The sequence below is a fragment of the Ranitomeya imitator genome, chromosome 8, assembly GCF_032444005.1.
Source record: "Ranitomeya imitator isolate aRanImi1 chromosome 8, aRanImi1.pri, whole genome shotgun sequence".
Lineage (NCBI taxonomy): Eukaryota > Metazoa > Chordata > Amphibia > Anura > Dendrobatidae > Ranitomeya > Ranitomeya imitator.
In genome coordinates, this window is record NC_091289.1 from 169,277,104 (window position 1) to 169,303,386 (window position 26,283).

Below are 26,283 nucleotides of genomic sequence, written 5' to 3' on the forward strand. Positions count from 1 at the left end.
GAGAACCGATGTTTAAAGACTGACAATATATCTGTTCATTATTTTATTATAGGAAGCGAAAACAATTCCCTCTACCTGTATTATAAGGGTCTCTCCAAAACCCTTCTCACTTTCAAGTTTGACACTGTCAAGAGTGTCTTGGACAAAGATCGGAAAGAAGATGACACCAATGAGTTTGTGAGCGCCGTGTGTTGGAGGGCTCTTCCCGATGGGGTAAGGCTTCTGAATATGGCTGTAATTCCAGAACTATGTCTAATATATTAAAAATAAGTGTTTTTTTACTTCGTAAAGCAGTATTCCCATCTCCTAAAGTGATTGAGTATATGCCGTCACTTTATATGATCAGACCTCACTGATCCTGAGAATGAAGGGGCTATAGCGCCGTGCCCTGCCCCTTTTATGCAATGGAGGAAGACCATAGCGCAATAGGGTCTTATCTGGGAAAAGATAGCAAGATCCATAAGGATGCCAACATATCAATACTGCAGAAGAATGGGTTAATCCTGCGCTGCCCAATGAAGGAATCCATTAAATAGATGAAGTCAGAGACTGATGCAGAGGAGGTGCGGGTTTTTTTGTCAGTGTTTCAAAGTTTCACACTTCTTCAGGACAAACCACAGAACTGTTTGTCCTAAGAGGTGTGAAACTTCGAAACAGGTCAACAACTAAACCGGCACCTCATCTGCATCAGTCTCTGACTTCATCTATTTAATGGATTCCTTCATCAGGCAGTGCAGGATTAACCCATTCTTCTCCAGTATTGATGTCCTGCCCCTTTTATAGGCCAGGCTGACATTTCAGGTAGCCTAGAGCACCACGAAACAGAGAAAGTAAGCGCCGCAGGACGGGAGCCCCGCAAACAGTCTTTCCAGCTCTTCTTTTGATTAGCCAGCCAGGCGTGACATCTTGGATGCATTAATATCGCAATAGTGACTTTGATCCAAGCCTGCTAATCAAAAGAGGAGTCTGGGATGTCGACAGGCCTCTGATCGCAGGGCTCCCATCCAGCGGGCATGGATCGGGGATCACTAGGTAATTCGGGATCACTGTGTAATCCGTGGGTATTTCACCTTTAAGACCCCAATCGATTGAGAGATTGGCAGGAATTCAGTGCTGATTTTAGCTGTGGCCCCTTCTGAGTCTTCATGCACGGCGGTGCCCCTGTAGGGAGACTGCAGCACATCTTTACTAGCCGACTTCTGTTTCCTTGTACAGTCAGCGGCTGTGAGCAAAACGCAAAAAGTTTCAGCAATTAATTTTCAGAATCGGTCGTACACTGCTGATCATAAAGTGATGGCATATTCCTGCGATGGCCGGCATTTTGTGATGGGAATGCTCCCTCTAATTGCTAAAGGGCATTATTTATTTATTATTATGCCTCTAAGAATGTAATTAATTCAGGAACGCGTCAGTGGTGTGGTATAATATTTCGCCTCCTGGTGTGCTAACCATACGTCTTCGGCTGGGAGTATTTGGTGGCAGATCCATGTCGCCGGCACAGTCTACCACTCGTTACGTTGCACACCACAAAACATCAAGACCAAGTCACATAATAAATGCTTCTGAAAGCAATATAAAGCAGGCACAAGGCTCTCGGGGAAAGCTTAGCTCAAGATTTAAAGCCGCTGAATAAGGTTCTGCACCATCTATGAGAATCTTTCATAAGTTCTTAGAGAATCCATCAGTATTTCTGTAGCTCCAAGTTCCTCTGCTGAAAGCTGTATTCTCCTCGTCCTAGTCCACCTCGCCGCTGAACCTCAGTAAATGCATAACTGATTCCATTGTGTCTAGAAAAAGATATTATTTTGCCGTCATGTTCTTCCTTGACCTTGGGTATATTCTTACCGCAATGTCTTGTATCAATAGAAGAGTTCAAAGAGCTCTGTTAAACAAATGCAATGAGAATCGTGAAACCTGCGAACGCCGTTCCTGCCGCTGTGTAGAATTTAGATCAGTTTTGGGTAATGGTTGCAGAGAGAAGCTCACCAGTTCTTGTTTTGTATGATTGTTTTTTTTTTTTTTTTTTCTAGCTCCTATGCTTCAAAAGGCTTTTCTTAAAACAATGCAAAAAGGTGTTCGTGCACAGAGGCGAATATGACTCTGCATATTAATTTCTTCTCCGGCCCTCGTACTCGTTAGGATAAAGCCCAGCAAATTGCCGGCTGTTTGTCTGAAAAGAGAGTTCATTACTGCAGATGAGGCAATTGAGATGGGGAAGGAGGGAGGGTGCAATGCAACTACTACAAGTGCAAAAGAAGTAATATCAGAGCTGCAATCAACCAGGAGATCCAGATAAGGAAACCACAAGCAGAAAATTGGCTTTAGGTAAAGGTTAATGTGACTGAGGGCTGGGAGACTGGAGGGAGAGGGATCTTGTAAAGGCATTATTTAAAGAATTAGGGCCGTTTTAACATGCAGAAAAAGTGGTTATGGGGAAAAATGAGACTCAGGTGCAGACAGATCTACAGCGAGAGGTTTCCTTGTGGTTTCACAGTTAAAGGCATATTTTAACTTTCTGTCTAAATCTAATAGCCAAAGTCATTTGTGCAAGCTTCTGCCTGAATGTTCCCTTTGGGTGTCAGAACTTCTTTCTGCAGTCCCAAAAGGACAGGAAGACACAAATCTCATCACTTCTGTCCCTTAGAGAGTATGTTAGTTCTGGTTGCTTGGGGAGCAGTCACCCTTCCTTAAGTGACAGTTCTGTTCAGGAGCTCAGTCCTTCTACAACACTTTAATGATCTGTCAGTGTTGGTTCTGAATCTACATGGTTATCACTAGATTTGCATTTAGAGATAAGTGACTTTGAACAATCACATGCCCCAGGAAAGTGAGAGCCTTGATTAGAACTTCTCTGAAAACTGACTGATGAGAGCCCTGTCGGGAGCTGAGACTGGGGGAGATGAGCAGCTAACTGCTATATAGAAATCAATGGGCTGGAGACAGGAGGCTGGGATGTTAGGAGCTAACTCCTCTCCTGGAATGTATGCATTCTCTGCTAGGCTCTTGTGGCCGAGCTCTTTGAAAACTAGCTGTACACTATGCAAGAGAAAAGCTCTCAATGCAGGAGAATCACTGAAAGCAGATTTTTAAAAAAAAAGTCAGTTGCAAATGTGCTTACTTTTATGCCATCTAACTGAAGCAATCTAATAATGTGACAATACCCCTTTTAAGGGCAATAAGCCATCAGTTGTGGGGTAACAGTTTATTGTCTCTCGCTATTGAGAACACAAGCATACTAACCCAAATGTGTATGGGGGAGAAAGGGTCAGGAGAAATACTTGAAAGCTGAATGGGTATATGGATAGCTTTAATGGGTAGCCTATGTTGCAAAACATCTCCATGAAATATGAGGACTAAAATAATCCATTTGGGGGTCTCCTTTTGAGTTTGCTTTATGGGTCTCTGCCGCTCTATTCTCTCCTTGTATATAAGGAGATGAGTTATGTTTTTATGTGCTCCATATTTCATAACAAAACTCTTGATTAATTAGAGTGATCTTCCGAGTAATCCGGTGAGAGCGGGGTCACACTTCCATCATTCTTCTTATTCTTCACTGGTTAAACTTTTCACCTTCCTCCTTTCCCCACCCCTTCATTCCGTAAAGGAAGAAAAAGGCAAAATACATCTGACTCCGATCTAAGTGAATGCACAGTAAAGCGCCGCACGTCTGCGGGAAATGCTATCTTAGGCGGCTGGGTTTGTAAAGCGCTCGAAAACCCCTTTAAAGTTAATTTATAGCAAAACGGGCAACAGGGAAATAAGAGGTGATTTATTAGTAATCAGCGTTGTGGTACCCAGCAGGGATATCTGCGCATACAGCCGGCTAGCGGCTGACATTTACAGAAGAACAGAGTCTGCAGACTGCAGAGTTTCTATAACCCCGACACATGCAGGTATCGGGATCTCACGCTGTATAATGTTACCTTCCATCTAGGTGAAGATGAGCTGTTCATGTGAATGTCAAAATTACGACACCGCTCTATTAGTAGAAGCCATCGTATGACCCCGACAGATTGTGTTCTTTCACTGGCGGAAAAGTCATGTGCTGAAATATAATTTTCATATCAATTCACTCTTTACTATTTATATAGATCTTTTCTATGGCTGAAGTGGAATTACCCCCTTAAATTGGCTGTCTGCTTTCTAAAGACTTGGTCTGGGTTAAAATGGCAAAATGAGCGCAAACATGTTGGTATTTGTGGACATGGCTGCAATAGTGACATCACATCTCCAACACATGACCACTGCAGCCAATCACTACCCTCGGCAGTCTACCTGTACATGACCGCTGAGCTCCGTGATTGACTGCAGCGGTAATGTGCTATAGACTTGACATCAAGAAAGCAGCAGAGATGCATTTTAAAGCAACTCAAGCCTTTGGAGGATTTTTTTTAATGAAAGCAGACGACCCCTTTCATTAACATCCAAAAGAGGTTTGGTTCGACTACCCCTGAATAAACATTTTTGGCTTTATTTAAGGTCACGTAGGTCTCATTATTAGACTGGCTGCCATTGTGATTACCCCTTTAGGGCTTATTATAGCCGCTGCCTTTTTCCTGCGTTTGTTACGGCTGCTATTCCCATAGCCTCTTTGCCTGAACCAGTAGCCTGATAAGCATTCACTTTGGGTCGGGAGAGCCATGATTGGTCAGCGCGTCCGCTATATGGTCGTGTGAATAAGGCCTTACTTGCACCATCAGGCCAAGGTAAACCATATACATGTCCAGCTAGCATGCATGGCTGCCGAACCATTACGGAAATTGGAAAGTTACTGAGCTGAACCCGAACTGCACGCAGATTTCCGCCTCGCTTGTTAATAATACACTGGTACGCAGCAGAAGTTCTCCAAGTCTAATTACTTGTTTTGTCCCTATGAATATGTCTGCAAGGAAGCCAGGACCGCGGCACGACTATTCTGTGCCTCCTTGAATCTGCCAGTAAACAAGTCATCCCGGTGCTGATGAATGTGATGTATGTAGCACACTGACATCCTAATGATCAGCGCCGCTCCCGACACCCAAGGACACAGCGACTTATATCATGTATATAACAATAATGTTACTGAAAAAGGGGAGAAAGAAATAAGTTTGGTACGGACTGTCTGATTTGTATGGCAAGTGTAAACAGGTGCACAACATTTCCTGAAATATCTTGTCTTTGCTCGGTAGGCTGTGCTGTGATGGAAATATTGCCAGACCTGATGGCGGCACTGTCTGTAAGAACCTTAATTTGTTGTAGATGGCGCATACTGTGGTTTGGTTGAAAGAACTGGAGCAAGTCCAAAACATTGCATAAGGCTACTTTCACACTAGCGTCGGAATCTCCCCGTCGCAATGCGTCGGGCAGAGATTCCGATGCTAGCGTTTGACGCACTGCACAACGGGTGCAGCGGATGCATTTCTCCAGCGCATCCGCTGCCCCATTGTAAGGTGCGGGGAGGTGGGGGCGTAGTTCCTGCCGCGCATGCGCGGTCGGAAAAAGCGGTCCGCCACAACACGGCGCAACCGTCGCACGTGTGGCAAAGCGTCGCAATGCGTCGCTAATGTTAATCTATGGGGCAAAAACGCATCCTGCAAACAACTTTGCAGGATGCGTTGTTTGCCATAAACGACGCATTGCGACGTCTGGCAAAAAACGCCAGTGTGAAAGTAGCCTTACTCTCAACTTTTTGGCGTGGATGGGATCTAGCCGCTGTTTTCCGGAATCGGACATTGCTTTTCTTTCGTTCTAGCTCCTCACCATTCCTGCGATATGGCCCCTTCTGTCCTGTAGCTGTACTTGATCTTGCTAGCCAAATGGGAGTGGTCAGAAAATATATGGGAGGAGTCTTGCAGACCATGCCTAGTTGACTAACCAGACCAGATTTATATGAGAGGAAGAGGGGGCCATATCTCAGGAATGGCGAGGAGCAGGACCAGAAGAAAAATGACGGATTCAGGAGAACAGTGACATTTACATCGGGTAAAACAAAATGACATATTTATGGCAAGCGACAGGGTCCTCTTTACATTCCCATCTGGACATAGTGCAGACCATTCGTTTTTCTTTTTAGTTTATATTTTACGTGTCTGAAATGAAGTGTAAGCTCTTGCTAAACCAACACTTGAACGCCAGTAATTGCATGACGTTTTCATAGAAAAGCTTTTACGGCAGCAAATCTCCTCCCGATTGTTTTACTAGTTTCCATTTTACTTTCTGCAGTCCCTTCTATACATGTAAATAGAATAAATCATTCCTATACCATGGTTCATTACGCAGAGATCAAATTCCCACTGCGCTCACACCGTACCTATTTAATACATGTAGGAAAATCCATACGAGTGGCGTGTGCTGATAATTGCCGGGCTGCTGGTTTTTCATGCAGCCCAGAACATTAAGCCGATAATTGCAATTGGGGCTATTAAGAAAAGATCATCACATCTGTTTTCAGCAAATGTTCTGTAGCTGCAAGGTAGTTGAACATCACGGTGTGACGGGCGTGAGCTTCTAGTTTGGCCAGAATGTGCTCATTTCAAGAAACAGGACACCATGCGTGATGTGTCTGAAAGCAATTTCTCTGAAAATGAGAACGTTATCTGCAGTTCTAAGTCCCGAGAAAAGTCTTATTGTTCAGCTCCTTTAATATAATGTTCAGCAATTTCTTAGAGATATATTATGTGGAAGTGGTTGACGTTACTTCATCTGGACTCCGCAGATTGGTTTTGAACCAGTCACCTATAGCCTGTGGCACAAACCTGGCAGAAGATGTTTCTTTTCCCTGCACTGCCTCCGCAGGGGATATAAAGCATTACAGCACCACGATTGAAACTGTTGTTGAAGTTATCTGTCCTGGCTTATAAATGATGACTCTTCTTTTAGCTATGAATGTCCTTTTTTTGTGCAAACTGGGTTTCTGTGCCAGATAACGACTTTTTTTTTTTTTTTCTGAAGATGATTCCGGGCGAATCACTGCATAAGTAGACAACAGATGCATGGTCCTACCTAAGGAAGCTGAGAGACAACCCGTTGGTGGCTTTAGTCATGGCCAGAAAAGTACCTGACCACTTGTGCATTAGAAAGGGGTTGAAATTATTGTATCCAACAGAAAACGATCATTCATTAGTGGAAAAATACTTCATAGTTTCAAAATTTTGAATCATTAATAGTTTATTTTTTATCGATTTAATAAAAAGGGGAATGAACAATAATGAAATCTGAATTGCATCAATAAGTTGTTCAAAGTTTTTGAAGGACCTCAGCGGGGAGAATGCTCCAAACATCTTGGAGGAGTAACCACAGATCTTCTGTGGATGTCGCTTCTGAAAATCCTTTTTTCAACTTGAAAAAGTCTCAGTTGATGAAATAGGGTATTTTTCCATGTTCAGGAAATGCTGCGTGTTTGACGCTGTGTTGAGCCTCAACGTCAAAAACGCAGCGTCCAGATGTTACAGCATAGTGGAGGGGATTTAATGAAATCCCGTCTCCACTATGCAGTAAAAAACGCAGTCTTTTCAGAACGCAGCATGTCGTTACAATGAGCAAAACACGCAAGAACACCGCAGGTGGCCTGCCAGTGACCTCAGGTGCAGATTTGGTCAGGATTTTACCTGCATAAAATCCTGACCAAATCCTGAAGCAGTCCTGAACGTGGACACATACCCTTAGACTAATGCATCTGAAATGGCTAGACCAAGTGAAAAAAAACAAAACGGGCGAGAAGAAATAAAATAGAAGTGGAAAAAGGTGCAAATAAAATAATGAATTGGGTGCTAACAAAAAAGGCACAAATAGAAAAAAAAACTAGGCGAAAACACAAACCCAAAAGCAATGAATGTTGAGCAAAGTGCCTTCAGTTACATCCTAGTATTTCAGACTGTGGCTCATCAATCCAGAGCACCTGCTGCCATTTTTCTGCACCCCAGGTCCTATGTTTATGTGCATCGCTGATTTATACTTTATTCTTACCCTGTCGCTTTGCATTTTATTTGATAAAATGTACTATTAACACATTCTATTTCTGAAGGCATTATTACTTTGCCCTTTTCACCCACACCTGCCTAAAATGTTTGCACAGGGAGTGGAGTAAAGGTCATTAAACATCTGAAAGTTTAAATCTCAGATTTTTTATTTTCTCATTGCAGTTGCTATTTCTTACGTTCTTTATGGACCCATCCAAAATATCTGAAAATCCAAAGCAGCTTGATAACATTTTATATACCAAAGATCTATTTATATAATTGCCTTGTCATGTTTTCATTTCCTGTTCTGTCCAGATGTCACCGTATCCCCGAATTCCAAGTGGAGGAAGTTCACCGACCGCCATATTGGAACACCCAAGTGATGGTTGTCTCAATATGGAAACCTGCTGGTACCAACCTATTGCGCGGTACCACCAGCGGAACACTGTCGCACCACACACACAAACTGTATACGCTGTACGCAGCCTCTTGCGCGGCATCACCAGCGGAACACCATCGCGAACACGCCGCCACCAGGATCAACCGAATGGTTCACTGACCGCCGCCATCTTTGTACAGGAGGAGCGCATGCTCAGTTTTAATGTGACCGCACAAAGATGGCGGCGGTCTGATTTACTGCGCATGCGCGAATTACGTGCAGGTGCAGTAAATCATTCGGCTGATCCCGGCGGCAGATGCGCGACGTGTCTACAGGCAGAGGAAGCCGGTCACATTAAAGGGGTTTTCCCAGGAACGAAAGTTAATTTTAAAAATTGTCTGTCTGACTGTGTATGGAGCATACCACATCTCCTGGGTAGGGGAGGAAGCAACAGACAATACTGATATTACAGCGGGGGATCACAGTGGATTCATATTGTGAAGTAAAATATTTCACTGACGGTTTTTAAAAATTATTTTTCCTCACAAAATGTATCCTGCTGTAATGTCAGTATTGTCTTTTGCTTCCTCCCCTGCCCAGGAGATGTGATATGTTCGGTATACGGTCAGACACAGACAATTTTTAAAATTAACTTTTGTTCTTGGGAAAACCCCTTTAAAAAGCAAATATCAACGCCAACATGGCTCCTCCTAAAAAGTATGCCAATGACAATGAAAGGAAAGCAGCAAAGGCACAATGTCGAAGGCAACCAAGGGTAAATGAGACTCTTGAAGAGCAACAGCATCGCTGGGACACAAACAGTGCATATAAGTGTAGGTGTCAAGCACGAGTCCCCTAATGCAAAAGTCATTCGATTATCACAGGATGCTTTAGGCATCAACAGCGCCGCATGCCTGCCCCCATCGTGACATTGGGCCTTCATCTAGTATATTCATGTTTTTTCGTATGCAGCTGTGTCAGCGTATATGATGTCTAGACATCATGGTATATCAAAATTGATCTTTATTACCCGCACATGTTGGGTTGACATACAGGTGGTGTATAGTCTAGTCCATATACTTACATCCCAAAATATTTTTATTTTTAGGACCATAAGCTGAACCCAGGATTATACAACATAAAATATTTCATACAAATTTTGGTGGTCTAGGGTATAGTAGGGATTCTAGGCAGGATATTTATTCCTGGTGGCCTAGAGTTAATTGGGGGAGGGGTTATAGATGAGGGGTCTAGTGGGGTATAATTATTAAATAAATGGATTTTCCATCACTAGCACAACCCCTTCTTAAAGTAAATTGTCAGCCCGATAAATTAATAAAGCCTATTATAACCTCCCGTGCCAGTACCGTTTCCGCAGTGTAGGCACTTGCTTTCCCCAGGGCTGTGATGCGGTATTGTGACACGTGACGCCGGTGCCTAATCAGCGCTGGCGTTAGTCTCTTCCTTCATACGATCTGAACATGAAGAGGAAGCCAGGGCTGCAGCTCATACCGGACTCCCTCGTCGAGTTCAGTTTGTCTAAAGGCGGAGACAGTGACGCCCAGCGCTGATTGGATGCCGTTGTCGCATGTCCTGGGACCGTAAGTTCCGGCACGGGAGATGAGTATAGGCTTTATTATTTTCTCTTCCCTTGTTAGTTTAAGAAGGGGTTGTCCTAGTAGTGGACAACCCCTATATTATACCATTTCATGGTGGCCTAGTGTAGAAGTGAGGCTATACTGTAGTTGGTTGAGAAGAAACAAAATCATGTTTGAGGAGATGCTCAGTTGAACATCTAAGGGTTTTGGGGGAAGTTTTGAGCCTTCAGAAAGTTAAGTTGGTATAGACAGCCATATGTGGTTTTATTAAGACCTGCAACAGTATGGTCTTAGACTGAACATCGAACAAAAGAGGTCCACAATGATCAACAAATGTTGGCACAGTCAGTTGGTCAACTTGCTTTTGAACAGTGACGCAGAGAACACAGAATTCCCATGAGGAAGAAGTTAGTTTGAACTCTTGGGCCTAGTTATTTTGGATATTACTGATACCATATTTGTAGATGCCTACAAAGTGTTCATCGAAAACACAGTTCAGAAATGGTAAACGGACACGGTCTCGGGCTGGTGGTAAACGGACACGGTCTCGGGCTGTTGGTATACGGACACGGTCTCGGACTGTTGGTAAACGGACACGGTCTCGGGCTGGTGGTAAACGGACACGGTCTCGGGCTGGTGGTAAACGGACACGGTCTCGGGCTGTTGGTAAACAGACACGGTCTTGGGCTGGTGGTAAACGGACACGGTCTCGGGCTGTTGGTATACGGACACGGTCTCGGGCTGTTGGTAAACAGACACGGTCTCGGGCTGTTGGTAAACAGACACGGTCTCGGGCTGTTGGTAAACAGACACGGTCTCGGGTTGTTGGTAAACGGATACAGTCTGGGGCTGGTGGTAAACGGACACGGTCTCGGGCTGGTGGTAAACGGACACGGTCTCGGGCTGGTGGTAAACGGACACGGTCTCGGGCTGGTGGTAAACGGACACGGTCTCGGCCTGGTGGTAAACAGACACGGTCTTGGGCTGGTGGTAAACGGACACGGTCTCGGGCTGTTGGTATACGGACACGGTCTCGGGCTGTTGGTAAACAGACACGGTCTCGGGCTGTTGGTAAACAGACACGGTCTCGGGTTGTTGGTAAACGGATACAGTCTCGGGCTGGTGGTAAACGGACACGGTCTCGGGCTGGTGGTAAACGGACACGGTCTCGGCCTGGTGGTTTACTTGCCTTCAGAGACATGTACCATCAGGAAGCTGAACACAATGTACACATCTCGTTTCGCTTCCCTCCCTGCTCCACATTGATCATACAGATTCTTGGTGGACAGGGAGAGACAGAACTGTGCAGCAAGAGATTGTGTTTAGTTCTTTCCATGCTCACATCATCCTGCTGTGTATTAGGAGGAGAAAGAACTGTGCATCTGCAAACTGCAATAAGGTCCCTCAATGATCAGGAAACGATTGAAGGTGTTTGGCGCTGCATGAATGCAGATTATCCTGGTATGTTCACAAAGTGGCTTTTGCAGTGTAATCCACTGCAAAATTTCAAGACGGTCTTACTTTTTTCCCATGAATTCTGCAGACTTAATGAAGTTACAAGTCACTTTTTGAACCATTTGCAAAACCCCCAGCAGAAGAACCCATGGACATAAGAACAGCAAGTATATTTCATTGAACAAACAATGGAAAGCGTTTAGTTAGTGGCATCAACACGAGTTTGGACTTGCAGAAGGTGTCCATATCGATGCCTTTTTAGGATGATTTGTAATACACTGAAAGTCTGAACATGCCATAATGTCTCCTGTTGGATGAAATGCATATCTTTGCAGAGAATTCACTCTTCATCTGTAATATTTGGTTATTTTGTAGCCGCTAATGCTATCCATTTAGTTAGGTACAATTTCCAGTCTTCCTCTGCTTTACATCTCTCCTTATAAGCCATAATGATCAGCATTTAGCTCATCATTTCTTTGGAAGTAGCAAAGAGCCAGACATGAGCCTTGACAGCCTGTAATAGCTGTTCTCGGGTTTTCGGTCCGTCTCTACTTTTCCCTAGATAGGAACATTTATAATTATCTAATGGCATATATAATTTACCTGCCCTGTATTTAGTTTGGCCCGTCATCCGAGTCCTTCATTTTACGATATTGGGGCACATTAGTGTAAGGCAGCATATTGGTAATTGCATTACGTTCTCCTGACTACAGGACTGGGAAGTGGTTAACGCAGCCTTTTTCCCGCTCTCTCCCTCTCTGACGGTTATTGAAGGTTGCTGAAGTGCCGTTGTCCATCTTTTTTATGGCTGGCACCTGGAGAGTGTGAGTTACGGCGTCTCCAAGAGCTTGCCGTAATTTATTTATCAGAATTACACAAGACAACAGGAGAAGCCACAGAGATACAATGTTAAATATGTGCTTTGGCATGAAGGTGGTTGAGCAGGACATGGTCAGAACTTGACATCCTGGTCTGAATAGATATATATTGCTAAGTGATGTGGGACAAAGCAATGTACAACGTTAAGGCACGTCTTGGCATTAGAGCTGGAGAAGATAAAATGCATTGGCAGCACAGCAAGCTTTTACATCACATATAGAGCATCCAAGTCAACGGGGATGTGTTATTAAGGATGTTCTTTGGCAGAATAAGCAACATAAAGGTGGCTAAAGAGCTATTTCAAGCACCTTCACACCGTTCAGAATGGATGGTGAAGCGCGTGTGACTGGAGCAACCTTAATGAATCGCCATAATAATTCCTAATAACCGGTGTGAGGAGCAGGGTAAATATAGAGGTCCTTTCAAGTTCACTTAGGCAGTAAATAAATACAATATAGTGCTCTTCATAGGAGTTGCTGTAAGCCTAGATATTTGATGGCGCTTTACCTACTCTTTACACTTCCTTCAGACCCGCTACTGCCGCTGTGGAGACTTTGTTGGACTAAGGAACAGGGTAGCTGTCCGTTTTCTACTGTCAATGAAATTGACTTCTCCTGTGGAAACTTCAATCACAGTGACACAACTTTTCGCAGATGTTCTGACGTGACATTCGTTGAGCTACATGTCTTTTAGTGGCGCACATAAATGGTCATTCCCATCTTGGCAAGTTATCACCTATCCACAGTCCACCGTTTGAACCTCCACCATTGCCAAGAGCGGGGTCACACAATTTGTGTTGGATAAGGCAGCGGCCAAGTTAAGCACTAGGCTATCTCTGACTGCCCCCATAGACAATGGATGGAGGAGAGTTGTACTTGCTCATCCACCACGAACACCTATCCACTGGTGAAATTGGATTTGTTATAACCAACTTATATACAAATTTATGTAATTAAGTTATTAGGAAATTTAACAATTCTAACTCTTTAAGTGACTTTGCACCCAGGCAATGAAATGGGAGATATACTATACATTTGTAAGCTATAGTCTCCCCACCTGGTGACCTCAATTTGCTTCTGCTGAGCCCGGCTTTCCAATTGTCTTCCAACCAAGTTGGCCTCCGCAGTGGCTTAGTCAGCATCGGTAAGTCTGAATTACGTCTCCACGGGATAGGCAGGGGCGGACATATCATTGATGCAATATTTGCAGATGTGAAGGAGCCCACTACCACCTTCAAATCAGCAAACAGGTTCTGTCATAGGTACAAAGACATTTTTCTACTCCACACTGATGAGGGGCAAATACCCCGATACAGCTGTCTGTGGATGGATACCATGTTTTTGCATAGGTGGTTTTCCTTTTTGGATGCTGCCCTTCCCGTGGTTGTTCCTTCCCGGTGAAAGACCTGGCTATTTATTGCTTGCGTTGAGAAACACGTGATGGTGTCTACGCGGCTTTTCTACATGCATAGGTACAAAGAAGACCCATATACTGTTCTTGCACAGGGGCCCTCTTCAGTCTGTGTCCACCCCTGGAGAAAGGTGTAGGTCAGACGTACACTGTACTCCCCTCGCCACTGCAGTAGCCATGTTTGATGCAGGAGTAACCGGAACGATTACCCCGGGGCAGGAGGCAGCAGGCGTTTCCATGTGGGCTATGTGTTAATGTCTTACAGCCACACACGATACGTGGCAAAACGTGGTAGAGCAGTTTGTGGGAAGCCGAGTGACTCCTCGTGTGCAGGTGCAGTGTCTGCCCGCGGTACGAGGCTTCCTATAGTAATGTCCTGGAGATCTCTGTCTGGTTCTGTAGAGCGCGCAGAGCCGGATCGTTCCTCTCCAGACACCCTCTTCGCTGATACATTTCTGTAATTTGAGAGCAGCACAGATCAATGCGCAAACAAGAAGTAAACGATCTATATTGTATTGTACCTAATGGCGCGTTACTAATGACTGGTTTCAGGTTTTTAATTCATTTTTCTACTTTTTATTCAACTTTTTATTCAACTATTATTGTGCGTGTTCTCTGCGAGTTGTGTATTATACCCAGCAGAAGTGAGCGGTACCATTAGCGATCCACAAGTGCTTGTCTCTACTTTTGTATTACGGCAGTGCTGCGGTGGTTTTGTTGTTTTTTACATAGCCAGACATACAAGATGTTTTTGAAGCGATGTGGGAAAAAATGTAGCGCATAGGGCAAGACGCAGTTGGAAAATACTGGCGGGATGCATGAGTGTGATTTTTTTTTTTTTTTTCTTTTCCCTTTGGTCTGTTAAAAATAGCTAGGGGTCTGTGCACGCATGTGGGCGGGTGTCAGGAGGAAATCTCCGTAGATGGTACACCTTGCATTTCAATGTTCGTTCACATATTATCCACCCTTTGACTTCATTGATAGTAGATTGTGCATCACAAATCAGGTGAATGTAACATGGAGATAAAATGTACACAAGTAATGTTCAATTCACTGAACATCAACTCCTGAAAATCAGACTTGCGTTTGAACTTGAACAGGAAAAGGCAAAAAACCTCTTGAAACCAGGAATAAACAAGTGTAAAAAAAATAATAATAATTACTGGTTCTTTTAAGAGTTAAAAAAATCCAGTCTGTACAAATTATTCTTTTCTTATCTCTTTCCTACGTAGACTCTTTTTTTTCTTGTTCTCTTACCTCCAGTCACTCATCTATAATCAAATTGAGAAATTTGATTTGTGTTAAGTATGTCGAAGATGAAAAACGATTAGTACTATGCAGGAAGGCGGTTATCAAGTTATAAAAATCTTTAGTTTTACATGGTTTTCTTTGTCCTTGAGGGATTTCAGCTTTTCACACCGCAGGGGATCATTATTCCATTATTTCACCGACATATCATCCATGGTAACCACCATCCCCGTTATTTCTCCACCTCCAATAAGTATACAGAGCTTATACAAGTTTTGGTGATGGTAAGAAATAAAATATATATCTACATACATTCAGTTTTCTGATGGCTTCTGACACCTTCTTTAGGGCTCATTCAGACGTCAGTTTTTCACATACGAGATAAATCTGTGTTTTTCACAAATCCAACTCATGCCTATTAGAGTTAATGAGGCTGGCCACGTGTCCACACATTTTTGCAGACCGGGTGGTCCTCACAAAATCACGGGAACCAGTTTTGTTTTGATCAAAAGTCACGGATCAAACTTGCCAGTGCAATTTTTACATGAAATATTTGGACAGCCCTCGGATGCCATTTGTCTGCTGTCCGTTTTTCAGACTTTGATAGGAGAAGCTTTCAGAAACCTCCATAAAAACTGAGACTCTGGTGAAAAAAAACTGATCAAACAGTAAAGAAAATCAGATCAAAAATACTAATGAAATTCGGAACATTTTTTTCCCACGTGAAAAATCATTGACGTCTGATGCGCTAAGAACCAGAGAGCCACACACGACCGCTCTAGAGAATCAAGTGGAACGTCTGCGGTCGGGCTGTGATTGAATAGAATATACATTATTAAAAGTTAATAACCACAAGCGGCATTAACAACTTGCTTTATTGGAATTACGGCTATACCCTTGAATAGAGGAAGCGATTAACCAGTGGTGAATGACTTCTGCTCAGCGCCCCCGGCATAATTGAGCAGACAGCTTTTTGATTAATGGTGTGATGTTCATTTTGTGTACTACCTATGGAGGCAGCTGTTCTTAAACCCATATGTACAGTATATCTCAAGTGAGTACACCCCTCACATATTTCTAAATATTTTATTATATCTTTTCATGGTACAACACTGAAGATCTGACACTGATACAATGTAATCCGTACAGCTTGTATAATAGTGTAAATTTGGGGCCCTCTATACAACGCGACACACAGCCATTAATATCTGAACTGCTGGCATCAAAAGTGAGTACACCCCTAAGTGAAAATGGGCAATTGTGCCCAAAGTGTCAATATTTTGTGTTGCCACCATTATTCTCAAGCACTGCCTTAACTGTCTTGGGCATAGAGCTTCACAGGTGGCCACTGGATTCCTCTTCACCCCTCCATGACGACATCACGGAGATGGTGCTATACCTCCACCTTCCATTTGCGGATGCCCCACAGATGCTCGGTAGGGTTTAGGTCTGGATACATGCTTGACCAGTCCAGCACCTTTACCCTCAGTTTCTTTAGCAGACTGTGACAGTGGAACCATGGAGCAGAAGTTCCAATTCTAAAGGTTGATCATGCGCAGATGCCAACCTGTCTCTGTGCGCTTCCTCTCTTTAAGGTGTGTGCTTCTAATCATTTATGAGCCAGCAATAAACAAAGAAATATACCTGTATATGAAGGTAGCTGCTCCTAGTATACACCTATCCACGTTAACTTGGAAGTGCCTGTCAGTCTTTTTGTCATTTATGAGCCAGCTTCCTGTGCTGGCTCTTCACCTGCCCTTTCAGTAAACCATACATGCGCAGTTCTGAATATTCTATCTTGGGCAGACAGTCAACACTGCTCATCTAAGCTTTGCTGAGCCGGCAGCACACCACCTGTCTGTCAGTAAGGGATGGAGGTGTCATTCAATGTGCTGCTGATGAAAACTCGAAGTAAAACTTGAGAGAGTTTATTGTACAGGTTTACGGGGTCAATGCATTTCAAGGCCACGTCTGACCTCTTCATCAGGACAAAACTTAACCTGGTTATGTTTTGTCCTGAAGAAGAGGCCAAGTGTTGCCTTGAAACCCGTTGACACTGTAAACCTGTACAATAAACTTTCTCAAGTTTTGTTGTTCTTTTTGAGTCTTCATCAGCAGCTCATTGAATGACACCTCCATCCCTTACTGCATTGCTCTTGGTCTCTCCATGACTGGTGTCGTGCAGCAGCTGTTATTACGTGCCTATCTTATGTTGCTTCAGTGCAACCCCGCCAGGTGAGTGCATTTCCCCATTTATTCTACCGGTATTCTCTGATAAGACCCTATTGCACTCTTTTGTTTTCCCAGTTTCTTTCATCTCCATGAGGCTGCGCTGGCACAATGACTTCGGTGTTGGTTGTCCGCACAGCTCAGCTACTCTGTGCTGACTCAGTGATCCACGTCCCATCCCTGAAGCCTTGCTGGCACGACTCCTTATACTGACCTATGAGCCAGCTGCCAATATTGCTCAACTATAGTTGGCACTGTGCTCTGTTTAGCTGTTCAGTGATCACTCTGGGCTCAGAGCCCTGCACTGCATTGTTTTCAGCTCTTCTGTCTCGTGAGACTTGAATCCAATGTAAATTGGTCACTTTTCTATATTAAAAATATATTTTCTGCTGTAACAGCTTCTGCCTAATATATTTATTTAGTCCTGTCTGCGTTTGCTGCTGGCAGAATGTATTTACTTAGTGTACAGTAGAGACTGGAGTCAACTCTGATACATGCAGGAGAGTGAAGCGACGGGCCTGCAGCACTGAGGAGAAGCAGGGAGCTGCTGAGAAATGTTATTTTAACAGCTTTGCTAGTTACACAGAGGCTAAAAGAGATGAAAAAGTACAAGTAAGAAACCTAATATTGGGCTTATGCCTCATTCATAAATCTATGTAACACAGTTCGTACACAGATGTCTGAATAAGGCTCTTGTCTGTAAGTGAACAATTGTTATGCTGATACTGTGCTTTGTGAAAAATGTGATTATTGGAATAATTTTTTAACTATAAATATGGTGGAATAATATAACAATTGTAATAAGGAGTTGGGCAACTCTGGTTGATGAGCAATCACTGGGCCTACATTTCATTCACTACATAAATGTCTACTAGCGTTTTACAAGCTCTTTGAGTAATTGAAGAGTCTGATTTATGTAGGGTCGCATCTCAATAGGAGCTTTACTGGTGCAGGTAATTCATTGGCTTATATTGGATTTATGCCCTTTGTGCTGTGATGGTACCAGCCATTTCAGGAAACGTCTTGCGTCACAAGTTTGTTTGGATCCGTTCTGTGGAGCATAAGTGTGTTTTCTGTGCTCCCTGCTACGCTCCACTAGGAACATGATGACCTCGAATCCAGATAACTCGGAAAGCTGAAAATCTCCACTAACAAAGCACCAAGTAAACAGCGCCTTACTCGACAAAGCCTCAGCAAGTATTGTTTTATTAAAAAGAAAAAGGAACTGCAGGCCAATTGACAGTGAGCAGTGGTTTTGTGTCCTTGCCTAATCCACCCTGCTGGGCAGCGCGCAGACTGACTTGGATGCGAGTGAAAGCAGAGGACAATTGTATCTGTAGCTGTTAGTGAAGACGTTTATGCTGTACCCGTCGGACACAAATGTACAATACACCAAAGTTTGGTACAGCGCAGCTTGTGATTTTCTGCACGGCAACTCACCTATTTTCAAAATATGGTTTACATAGGACTGCAGAGCTTGTGTTGCAGAAGCTGCATTATCTAATCTAATTTAGCATCCTGGGACATGTAGTGCAAAAACTGTGTGTGTGTATTCCTTTAGTAAAGGCACTCAATCCAGGAGATCTGCACACTTCCATACACACAGACAGGGGTGAGACAAAGTGAACCACACTCATGGGTGAAGATATAGCGGCACATCGAATCTCAACAGACAAGATGTTATTTTTGATTGGGGGGGGACATATAAAAAAATAGGGATATTTTTAAACAACATTTTTTTTTATTATTTATTGCTGTATATTTTGGGAAAGATGCATGGCATCCTAAGAAAATAATTGTAGCTTCCGCATGTCACAGAAGTCTGCAGATAAAACATTCGGAGCAATAAAATAACTGAGTGACGGGGGGAGTAACTTGTTAGCGTTCTTCCTGCTTTCTCCAAAAGTCCTCTCCGGCTCTCCGGCTTTTCCTGCACTTGTCCTACCTGACAGCCGCTTTTCACTGATTGCTGTGAAGCGCTGTAACATCCGGCGTGTCACGGTTATTACAGTATGTCATCTGTATGCAAAGTGAAGGCAGCCAGTGTAAGGGCAGAATGTAATTATCAGAGAACACCGCAATCTGTAATATCATTACAGATCGCTCCGTGAAGCCATACACATGGAACCGGAACGTCTCCAGTGCCAAATAAAGCCCCACTCATCTTAGCCATGAACTTTCCTAATGCATGATTGTGATTGATCGAATACGGTGGATTTACATTTGATCCGTCACTTCGTAACTTTACCCATTTATGTTGAGAACCTTGACAGAAGTAGAAGTTGAGACCTTTCCACTCATAGAGAAAAGTTTGAAAACTCTGTTCCAAGTACAGCCTTGTCCCTCACGTTAGTTTTTTGAGATTTCCTGCAGTTTCTGGAGTGTAATTACTATATAGCTTGCTCCTATGACTAAAGCTTCGTAAGCTGAAAGGTGGCTCTCTCTCCAGGTTGCCTTCTTTGCACAAATATTGCCACTTAAAGGACGTTTTAGATTTAAAGAGGTAAAAAAAAAAAAAAATCTGTTAGGATTTTTGCTTCCTTAGTGGCGAGCTGTGCAGCGCAGAGAGGGGAGTACAGCGGAGAAGGAAAAAGCCATTACACACACAGCTGGTGCAAGATATTTCTGGTCCAGCATTTTCTATTGTCAGATTGGTGGCGTTAACACTGCCTGTGCTGAAAGGTACTGAGAGGTAGCAGAGCTGCATTTGTCATTGAGCTATTTGGGGCGTCACTATTGGGGCATAGTGAGTTAAAGGAGAGACCTTTTGCCGTCCAGAGCTGCTCACTTCCATACTGAAAGTGAATGGTGTTAATGACGTTACCACCCTACACCCTTACTGAGACGTGTGCAAGCGACTCAACAGATTTGCCCTGGACAGCACCAGCACCCTGTTCTTTCAGGGCGAAAAAGCCCAAGTAAAGATATTCCAGTGCTTCATCCCGTTGTTACAATCCGATGTCTAGCTGTAAGACATCTGGCTGCAGCAGGAGCTTCTCCCCTCTGCCCAGTCTAGCGCTAGACAAAAATATTGTAGTGTCCCATCTCTTCACTAAGTTACACCGAGCCACTGCCTAAAAGATGATGGAGTAGATCAGCAGCATATGAGCTACTGTCTTCTGTGCAGGGTTTATACTAGACTGTTTGTCCTTCAGCAAGATTGTCTACAGATTCTTATCAGTTTGGTAAAGGTGCCCATGCAGTTTGGCAGCGGCTTTCTCTTCCATCCCGCCCCGATGCATCGTTCAGCTGAGCGTTCATGTGTTCTAATAGGGAGTGGGGAGTGAGATGCATAGGAATAAAAGAACGGGGTGTTGAATTCATCATAGCTAATTCTTCGTTCTCCCAACATGATCTGTCATGGGAAGAGTTGGGTTAGACTTGTCTAATGTATTTGAGGGACCTAAGATCAGTTTGGTTTTATCACTAATGGGGTGGGCCAGCATTTTGTACTGATGGCTTATCCAAGAGGAAGTCATTAACATCATATCGGTGGGGGCGGCGTATCTGTCAGCCCTGCTGATCAGCCGGTAGCGGATGGGTGTGATCAGTTGTGGAGCGTCAACTGTTCTGCAATGGGAAGGAAAGGCCGACCTGCTCCCACTTGTTTGGATAGTGGCGGATGTGCCGCGGCCACTAAGCAGTTGACAGAGCTGTTCTGTTCCCCTCAGTTATAATAATAATCTTTATTATTATATAGCGCTAACATATTCCGCAGCGCTTTACAGGTTGCACACATTATCATCGCTGTCCCCGTTGGGGCTCACAATCTAGGTTCCCTATCAGTATGTCTTTGGAATGTGGGAGGAAACCGGAGAACCCGGAGGAAACCCACGCAAACACGGAGAGAACATACAAACTCTTTGCAGATGTTGTCCTTGGTGGGGTTTGAACCCAGGACTCCAGCGCTGCAAGGCTGCTGTGCGAACCACTGCGCCACCGTGCCACCTATCTGGCTGATTTTGCCAAAGGGAATGGCTGTCCGGCAGGGGTGCCAGGTATTGCAGTTCTACCGATCTGATATTGATGACACATCCTAAGGATAGGCCTTCAATATATAAGCCCTGGATAATCCCCTTTGATTTGTAGGCAGTAAACACCAAAGATAATGGTCAGACTTCTTCCTTTCAGCATGGCCTCAGGCGCTTGCATTGAACTGACCACTGTTACAGCCCAGGTCTGATCTGGAAGCACAGTGGTTAAAACCAGACTCGGTTCCTCTAGATAGCGCCTGCCAAACTGTCCAGGAAAGCAACCAGTGTGTAATGAGAAATGGAAAGGTCGTTCCATGTTACGCCTCCTTGCCCAGAAGGGCCCTCAGTCAGGACTTTCCAGCTGATCCCGAGATAGGAGAATGGTGGTGTCGAAATCCTTCTTAGGCTACGTTCACATTAGCGTTGCGTCGGCGACGCACGGAAAAAACGCGCGCAAACGCGCGCGTTTTGCGATGCGTGCGTCGTTTTTTGCCGAAATCGGACGCAAGAAAAATGCAACTTGTAGCGTTTTCTTGCGTCCGACGCTAGCGTCTAAAACGACGCACGTGTCGGAAAACGCGTGCAAAAAGACGCACGCGTCCCCTATGTTAAACATAGGGGTTCGTCGCCGCTGCGTACGCCGACGCAACAGCGACGCGACGCTAATGTGAACGTAGCCTTAACACTGTGTACATGTCATACTCCCAAGGGCATTTCCATATGCTCCCAGATAATAATTATGTGACTATTACGTTTTGCTGACCTTATTGGTTGTCGCTATTTGAATGTTTTTTTTTTTACATTAGATGGAAATGTTTTATGTAGATTTGCCATATTGACACATAATAGAATTCATTTTCCGGAGCGTATGATGTTGTAAAGACCCCGAGCCTTGAATGATCAAACGTCGGCTTTCTATGGAGAGAGGCTGCTGTAGCTTCAGGGCGGCTCATACTGCGATAGTTGGAGTAATAATGGGTCCTGCCTCTGGCGTGTTTAATTTTCAGGCTTTCAGGGTGGAATTGGGCTGCGGAGCTGCACGCGGGAGATCACAGAAGAAAAGAAACGTTGCACCGCTGCGCGCACTCGAGGAGCAATCGCCTGATCCGGGCATGACGGCTGCGTTCAGAGCGCCGGCTGTAGGTGAATGAGCTGGCAGGACGGCGCCGCTGCCCCCAGCTCAGTGACTTGGCAGCATGTCAGAATCGCAGAAGATGCTCCGGGCAGGGCTGCTGGTAATGATTCCCACGCTCGCAGAGAATTCGGCTAAGGGTAAACAAGTGGTTGATGAAAGACGGGTTTCAGGTCTATTAACAGCTTTTGGCCGTAAGTGAGTATAAAATGTGTAACTCACAAATCTCCTTTTAACTGATCACAGCTGCCGGTTTCTTTTATTTTCTTTCTTTTCTTGCTTTTTCGTGTTTCTGTTGTGCACTAAAAGCGGCAAATTGCAGGTTTCTGTCCGAGCTGCACATTGTCGGAAAATGACTCCAGTGCAATTGACCTAGTATACAGGCAGCGATACGGCCGGTGCCATGCTGCCAGCCTACCCCCTCGTTTTCTACCCCATCATTCAGTTTCTCCACCATACTGTTTAGTTACTGAGCATGGAGATGTGTGTGTGTGGGGGGAGGGGGGTTAACCCCTTCAGGACAGGCAAAAAATTATATATTTTTTTGCTTTCATTTTTTTTCCTTCCCTCTTTCCAAGATCCGTAACACTTTTAAATATTTCTGTCGACACAGCCTTACGAGGCCTTGTTTATTGCGGTGCTAGTTGTCGTTCTGATTTCTTTATACGGAAAAGAAGGGGTGTGGGAGGATTCAAAGTGGGATAAAATTGTAAAAAATAAAAATAAAAAAGCTATTCCATAATAGTATTTTTGAGGTTTGTTTTTACTTATTTCATTGCACATTTAAAATGACCCAGCAATACTTCTATCCAGGTCACTGCTGTTGCAGACTTTATTTTTAATTTATTTAAATGGTTAAATAAAGTTAGAAATTGTTAATAAAAAAAATAGAATATGGCGAAGCAAACCCCATTTTTTTCCATGCACAGATCTGTGACACTGCTTGTTTTGGTTTTTTTTTGCATACCAGGCTGATAATTTTATTAATACATTTTGGAAGTACGTAAAACATTTAAATAGATTTTTATTTTTGTTCGTTGTTTTTTTAGGGAAATACGCAACCAAAAAAATTAACAATTTTGTCATTTTGCTTTTGTTTCTACATTTAACATACGGTTTAAATATTTTTATTTTTTGATAGCTCTGCGGTTTAATATACACAACCAATTCCAAATAGGTTTATTTTATTTTTTTGGTATATTTTAATTAGAGGGTGGGGGGAGTGATTTAAAGGGGTTATCCACTACTAGAACAGCCCCTTCTTAAACTAAATGTTCAGCCTCGATAAAATAATAAAGCCTATACTCCTCTCCCGTGCCGGGTCCGTTCCAGCGGTATCTGTACTCGCGATCCTAGGGCTGAGAGGCAGTGGAATAACACGTGATGCCCGTCGCCCAATCAGCGCTGGCGTCACTATCTCCGCCTTCGGACAAACTGAACAGGAAGAGGAAGTCCAGGCTGCAGCTGATCCTTGGATGAGGAAGTCCAGGCTGCAGCTGATCCTTGGATGAGGAAGTCCAGGCTGCAGCTGATCCTTGGATGAGGAAGTCCAGGCTGCAGCTGATCCTTGGATGAGGAAGTCCAGGCTGCAGCTGATCCTTGGATGAGGAAGTCCAGGCTGCAGCTGATCCTTGGATGAGGAAGTCCAGGCTGCAGCTGATCCTTGGATGAGGAAGTCCAGGCTGCAGCTGATCATTGGATGAGGAAGTCCAGGCTGCAGCTGATCCTTGGATGAGGAAGTCCAGGCTGCAGCTGATCCTTGGATGAGGAAGTCCAGGCTGCAGCTGATCCTTGGATGAGGAAGTCTAGGCTGCAGCTGATCCTTGGATGAGGAAGTCTAGGCTGCAGCTGATCCTTGGCTGAGGAAGTCCAGGCTGCAGCTGATCCTTGGCTGAGGAAGTCCAGGCTGCAGCTGATCCTTGGATGAGGAAGTCTAGGCTGCAGCTGATCCTTGGATGAGGAAGTCTAGGCTGCAGCTGATCCATGGATGAGGAAGTCCAGGCTGCAGCTGATCCTTGGTTGAGGAAGTCCAGGCTGCAGCTGATCCTTGGTTGAGGAAGTCCAGGCTGCAGCTGATCCTTGGATGAGGAAGTCCAGGCTGCAGCTGATCCTTGGATGAGGAAGTCCAGGCTGCAGCTGATCCTTGGATGAGGAAGTCTAGGCTGCAGCTGATCCTTGGATGAGGAAGTCCAGGCTGCAGCTGATCCTTGGATGAGGAAGTCCAGGCTGCAGCTGATCCTTGGATGAGGAAGTCCAGGCTGCAGCTGATCCTTGGATGAGGAAGTCCAGGCTGCAGCTGATCCTTGGATGAGGAAGTCCAGGCTGCAGCTGATCCTTGGATGAGGAAGTCCAGGCTGCAGCTGATCCTTGGATGAGGAAGTCCAGGCTGCAGCTGATCCTTGGATGAGGAAGTCCAGGCTGCAGCTGATCCTTGGATGAGGAAGTCCAGGCTGCAGCTGATCCTTGGATGAGGAAGTCCAGGCTGCAGCTGATCCTTGGATGAGGAAGTCCAGGCTGCAGCTGATCCTTGGATGAGGAAGTCCAGGCTGCAGCTGATCCTTGGATGAGGAAGTCCAGGCTGCACATGATCCTTGGATGAGAAAGTCCTGGCTGCACCTGATCCTTGGATGAGGAAGTCCAGGCTGCAGCTGATTCTTGGATGAGGAAGTCCAGGCTGCAGCTGATCCTTGGATGAGGAAGTCCAGGCTGCAGCTGATCCTTGGATGAGGAAGTCCAGGCTGCAGCTGATCCTTGGATGAGGAAGTCCAGGCTGCAGCTGATCCTTGGATGAGGAAGTCCAGGCTGCACCTGATCCTTGGATGAGGAAGTCCAGGCTGCAGCTGATCCTTGGATGAGGAAGTCCAGGCTGCAGCTGATCCTTGGATGAGGAAGTCCAGGCTGCACATGATCCTTGGATGAGGAAGTCCAGGCTGCACCTGATCCTTGGATGAGGAAGTCCAGGCTGCAGCTGATTCTTGGATGAGGAAGTCCAGGCTGCAGCTGATCCTTGGATGAGGAAGTCCAGGCTGCAGCTGATCCTTGGATGAGGAAGTCCAGGCTGCAGCTGATCCTTGGATGAGGAAGTCCAGGCTGCAGCTGATCCTTGGATGAGGAAGTCCTGGCTGCACCTGATCCTTGGATGAGGAAGTCCAGGCTGCAGCTGATTCTTGGATGAGCTGCCATCCTGGCTTCCTGTTCATGTTCAGTTTGTACAAATGTGTTGACTGATGCCTGCGCTGATTTTGCGCCGGTGTTACAACACCGCATCACAGCCCTTTGAGAGCGAGTGCCAACACCCCGGGAAAGGCACAGGAGGTGAGTATAGGTTTTATTGTTTTATCTGGGCCAGGTATTTAGTTTAAAAAGGGGTTGTCCTACTTAGTGGACAACCCTTTTAAGCTTTTTTTTTTCTTTCTTCATTTTGAAGAATATTTTTTCATATAGATAGAAATGATTAGTGCGAGTGCTCGTTACTCGAGTTTGCCTATGGTGCTCTGTTATGCACCGTGTCTCGCGTGTTCTCGAGTGACATGTTCGAGTCCCCACTGCCGCATGTTTTGCGGCTGTTGGACACACAAAATGCTGGGATTGCTTGACATAAACGGCAATCCCCGCAAATTGTGTGACTGTGTAACAGTCGAGAGACATGCATCCACAGGGACTCGAACATGTCACTCGAGCACCCGCGAGACTGTGCATACCCGAGCACTGCTGGCAAACTCCAGTAACGAGGACTTGCACTCATGACTAATAGACGGTGATGTAGAAGATTGAAAAAAAACGTTTAAAATTATATATTTATTTAACATCGAGAAGTCATCACGAGGTTTCATCTAGCAGTTATTCCTTTCTCCATTTTGCAAACGTGGTCGAGCATGTGTGTGTGTATATGTATGTATGGAGGGGCGAATGGAATAACTGTTGACCGATAGTTTTCAGCTGACCAGTACTGGAGGTATCATAAGCTCTACCTATAGTAAATGGACATAGCCCGATCATGGTGCAGTCATAGGTGTAAGTTGTGCACGGGGCCTGTGTGCCA

General features: G+C 44.6%; 1 protein-coding gene and 1 non-coding gene across 2 annotated transcripts in view; both read left to right on the forward strand.

Moving 5' to 3' along the window:
- Window positions 1-26,283, forward strand: part of COP1 (COP1 E3 ubiquitin ligase) — a 183,046-nt gene that overhangs the window by 145,089 nt on the left and 11,674 nt on the right. The window contains exon 18 of the mRNA XM_069737804.1: window positions 53-213. Coding sequence (XP_069593905.1) covers window positions 53-213 — 161 coding nt within the window. The remainder of the gene's footprint in view (window positions 1-52; window positions 214-26,283) is intronic.
- Window positions 13,962-14,095, forward strand: LOC138648511 (small Cajal body-specific RNA 3). Its single transcript, XR_011315124.1, has one exon. It is a non-coding gene; the product is annotated as a small Cajal body-specific RNA 3 (non-coding RNA).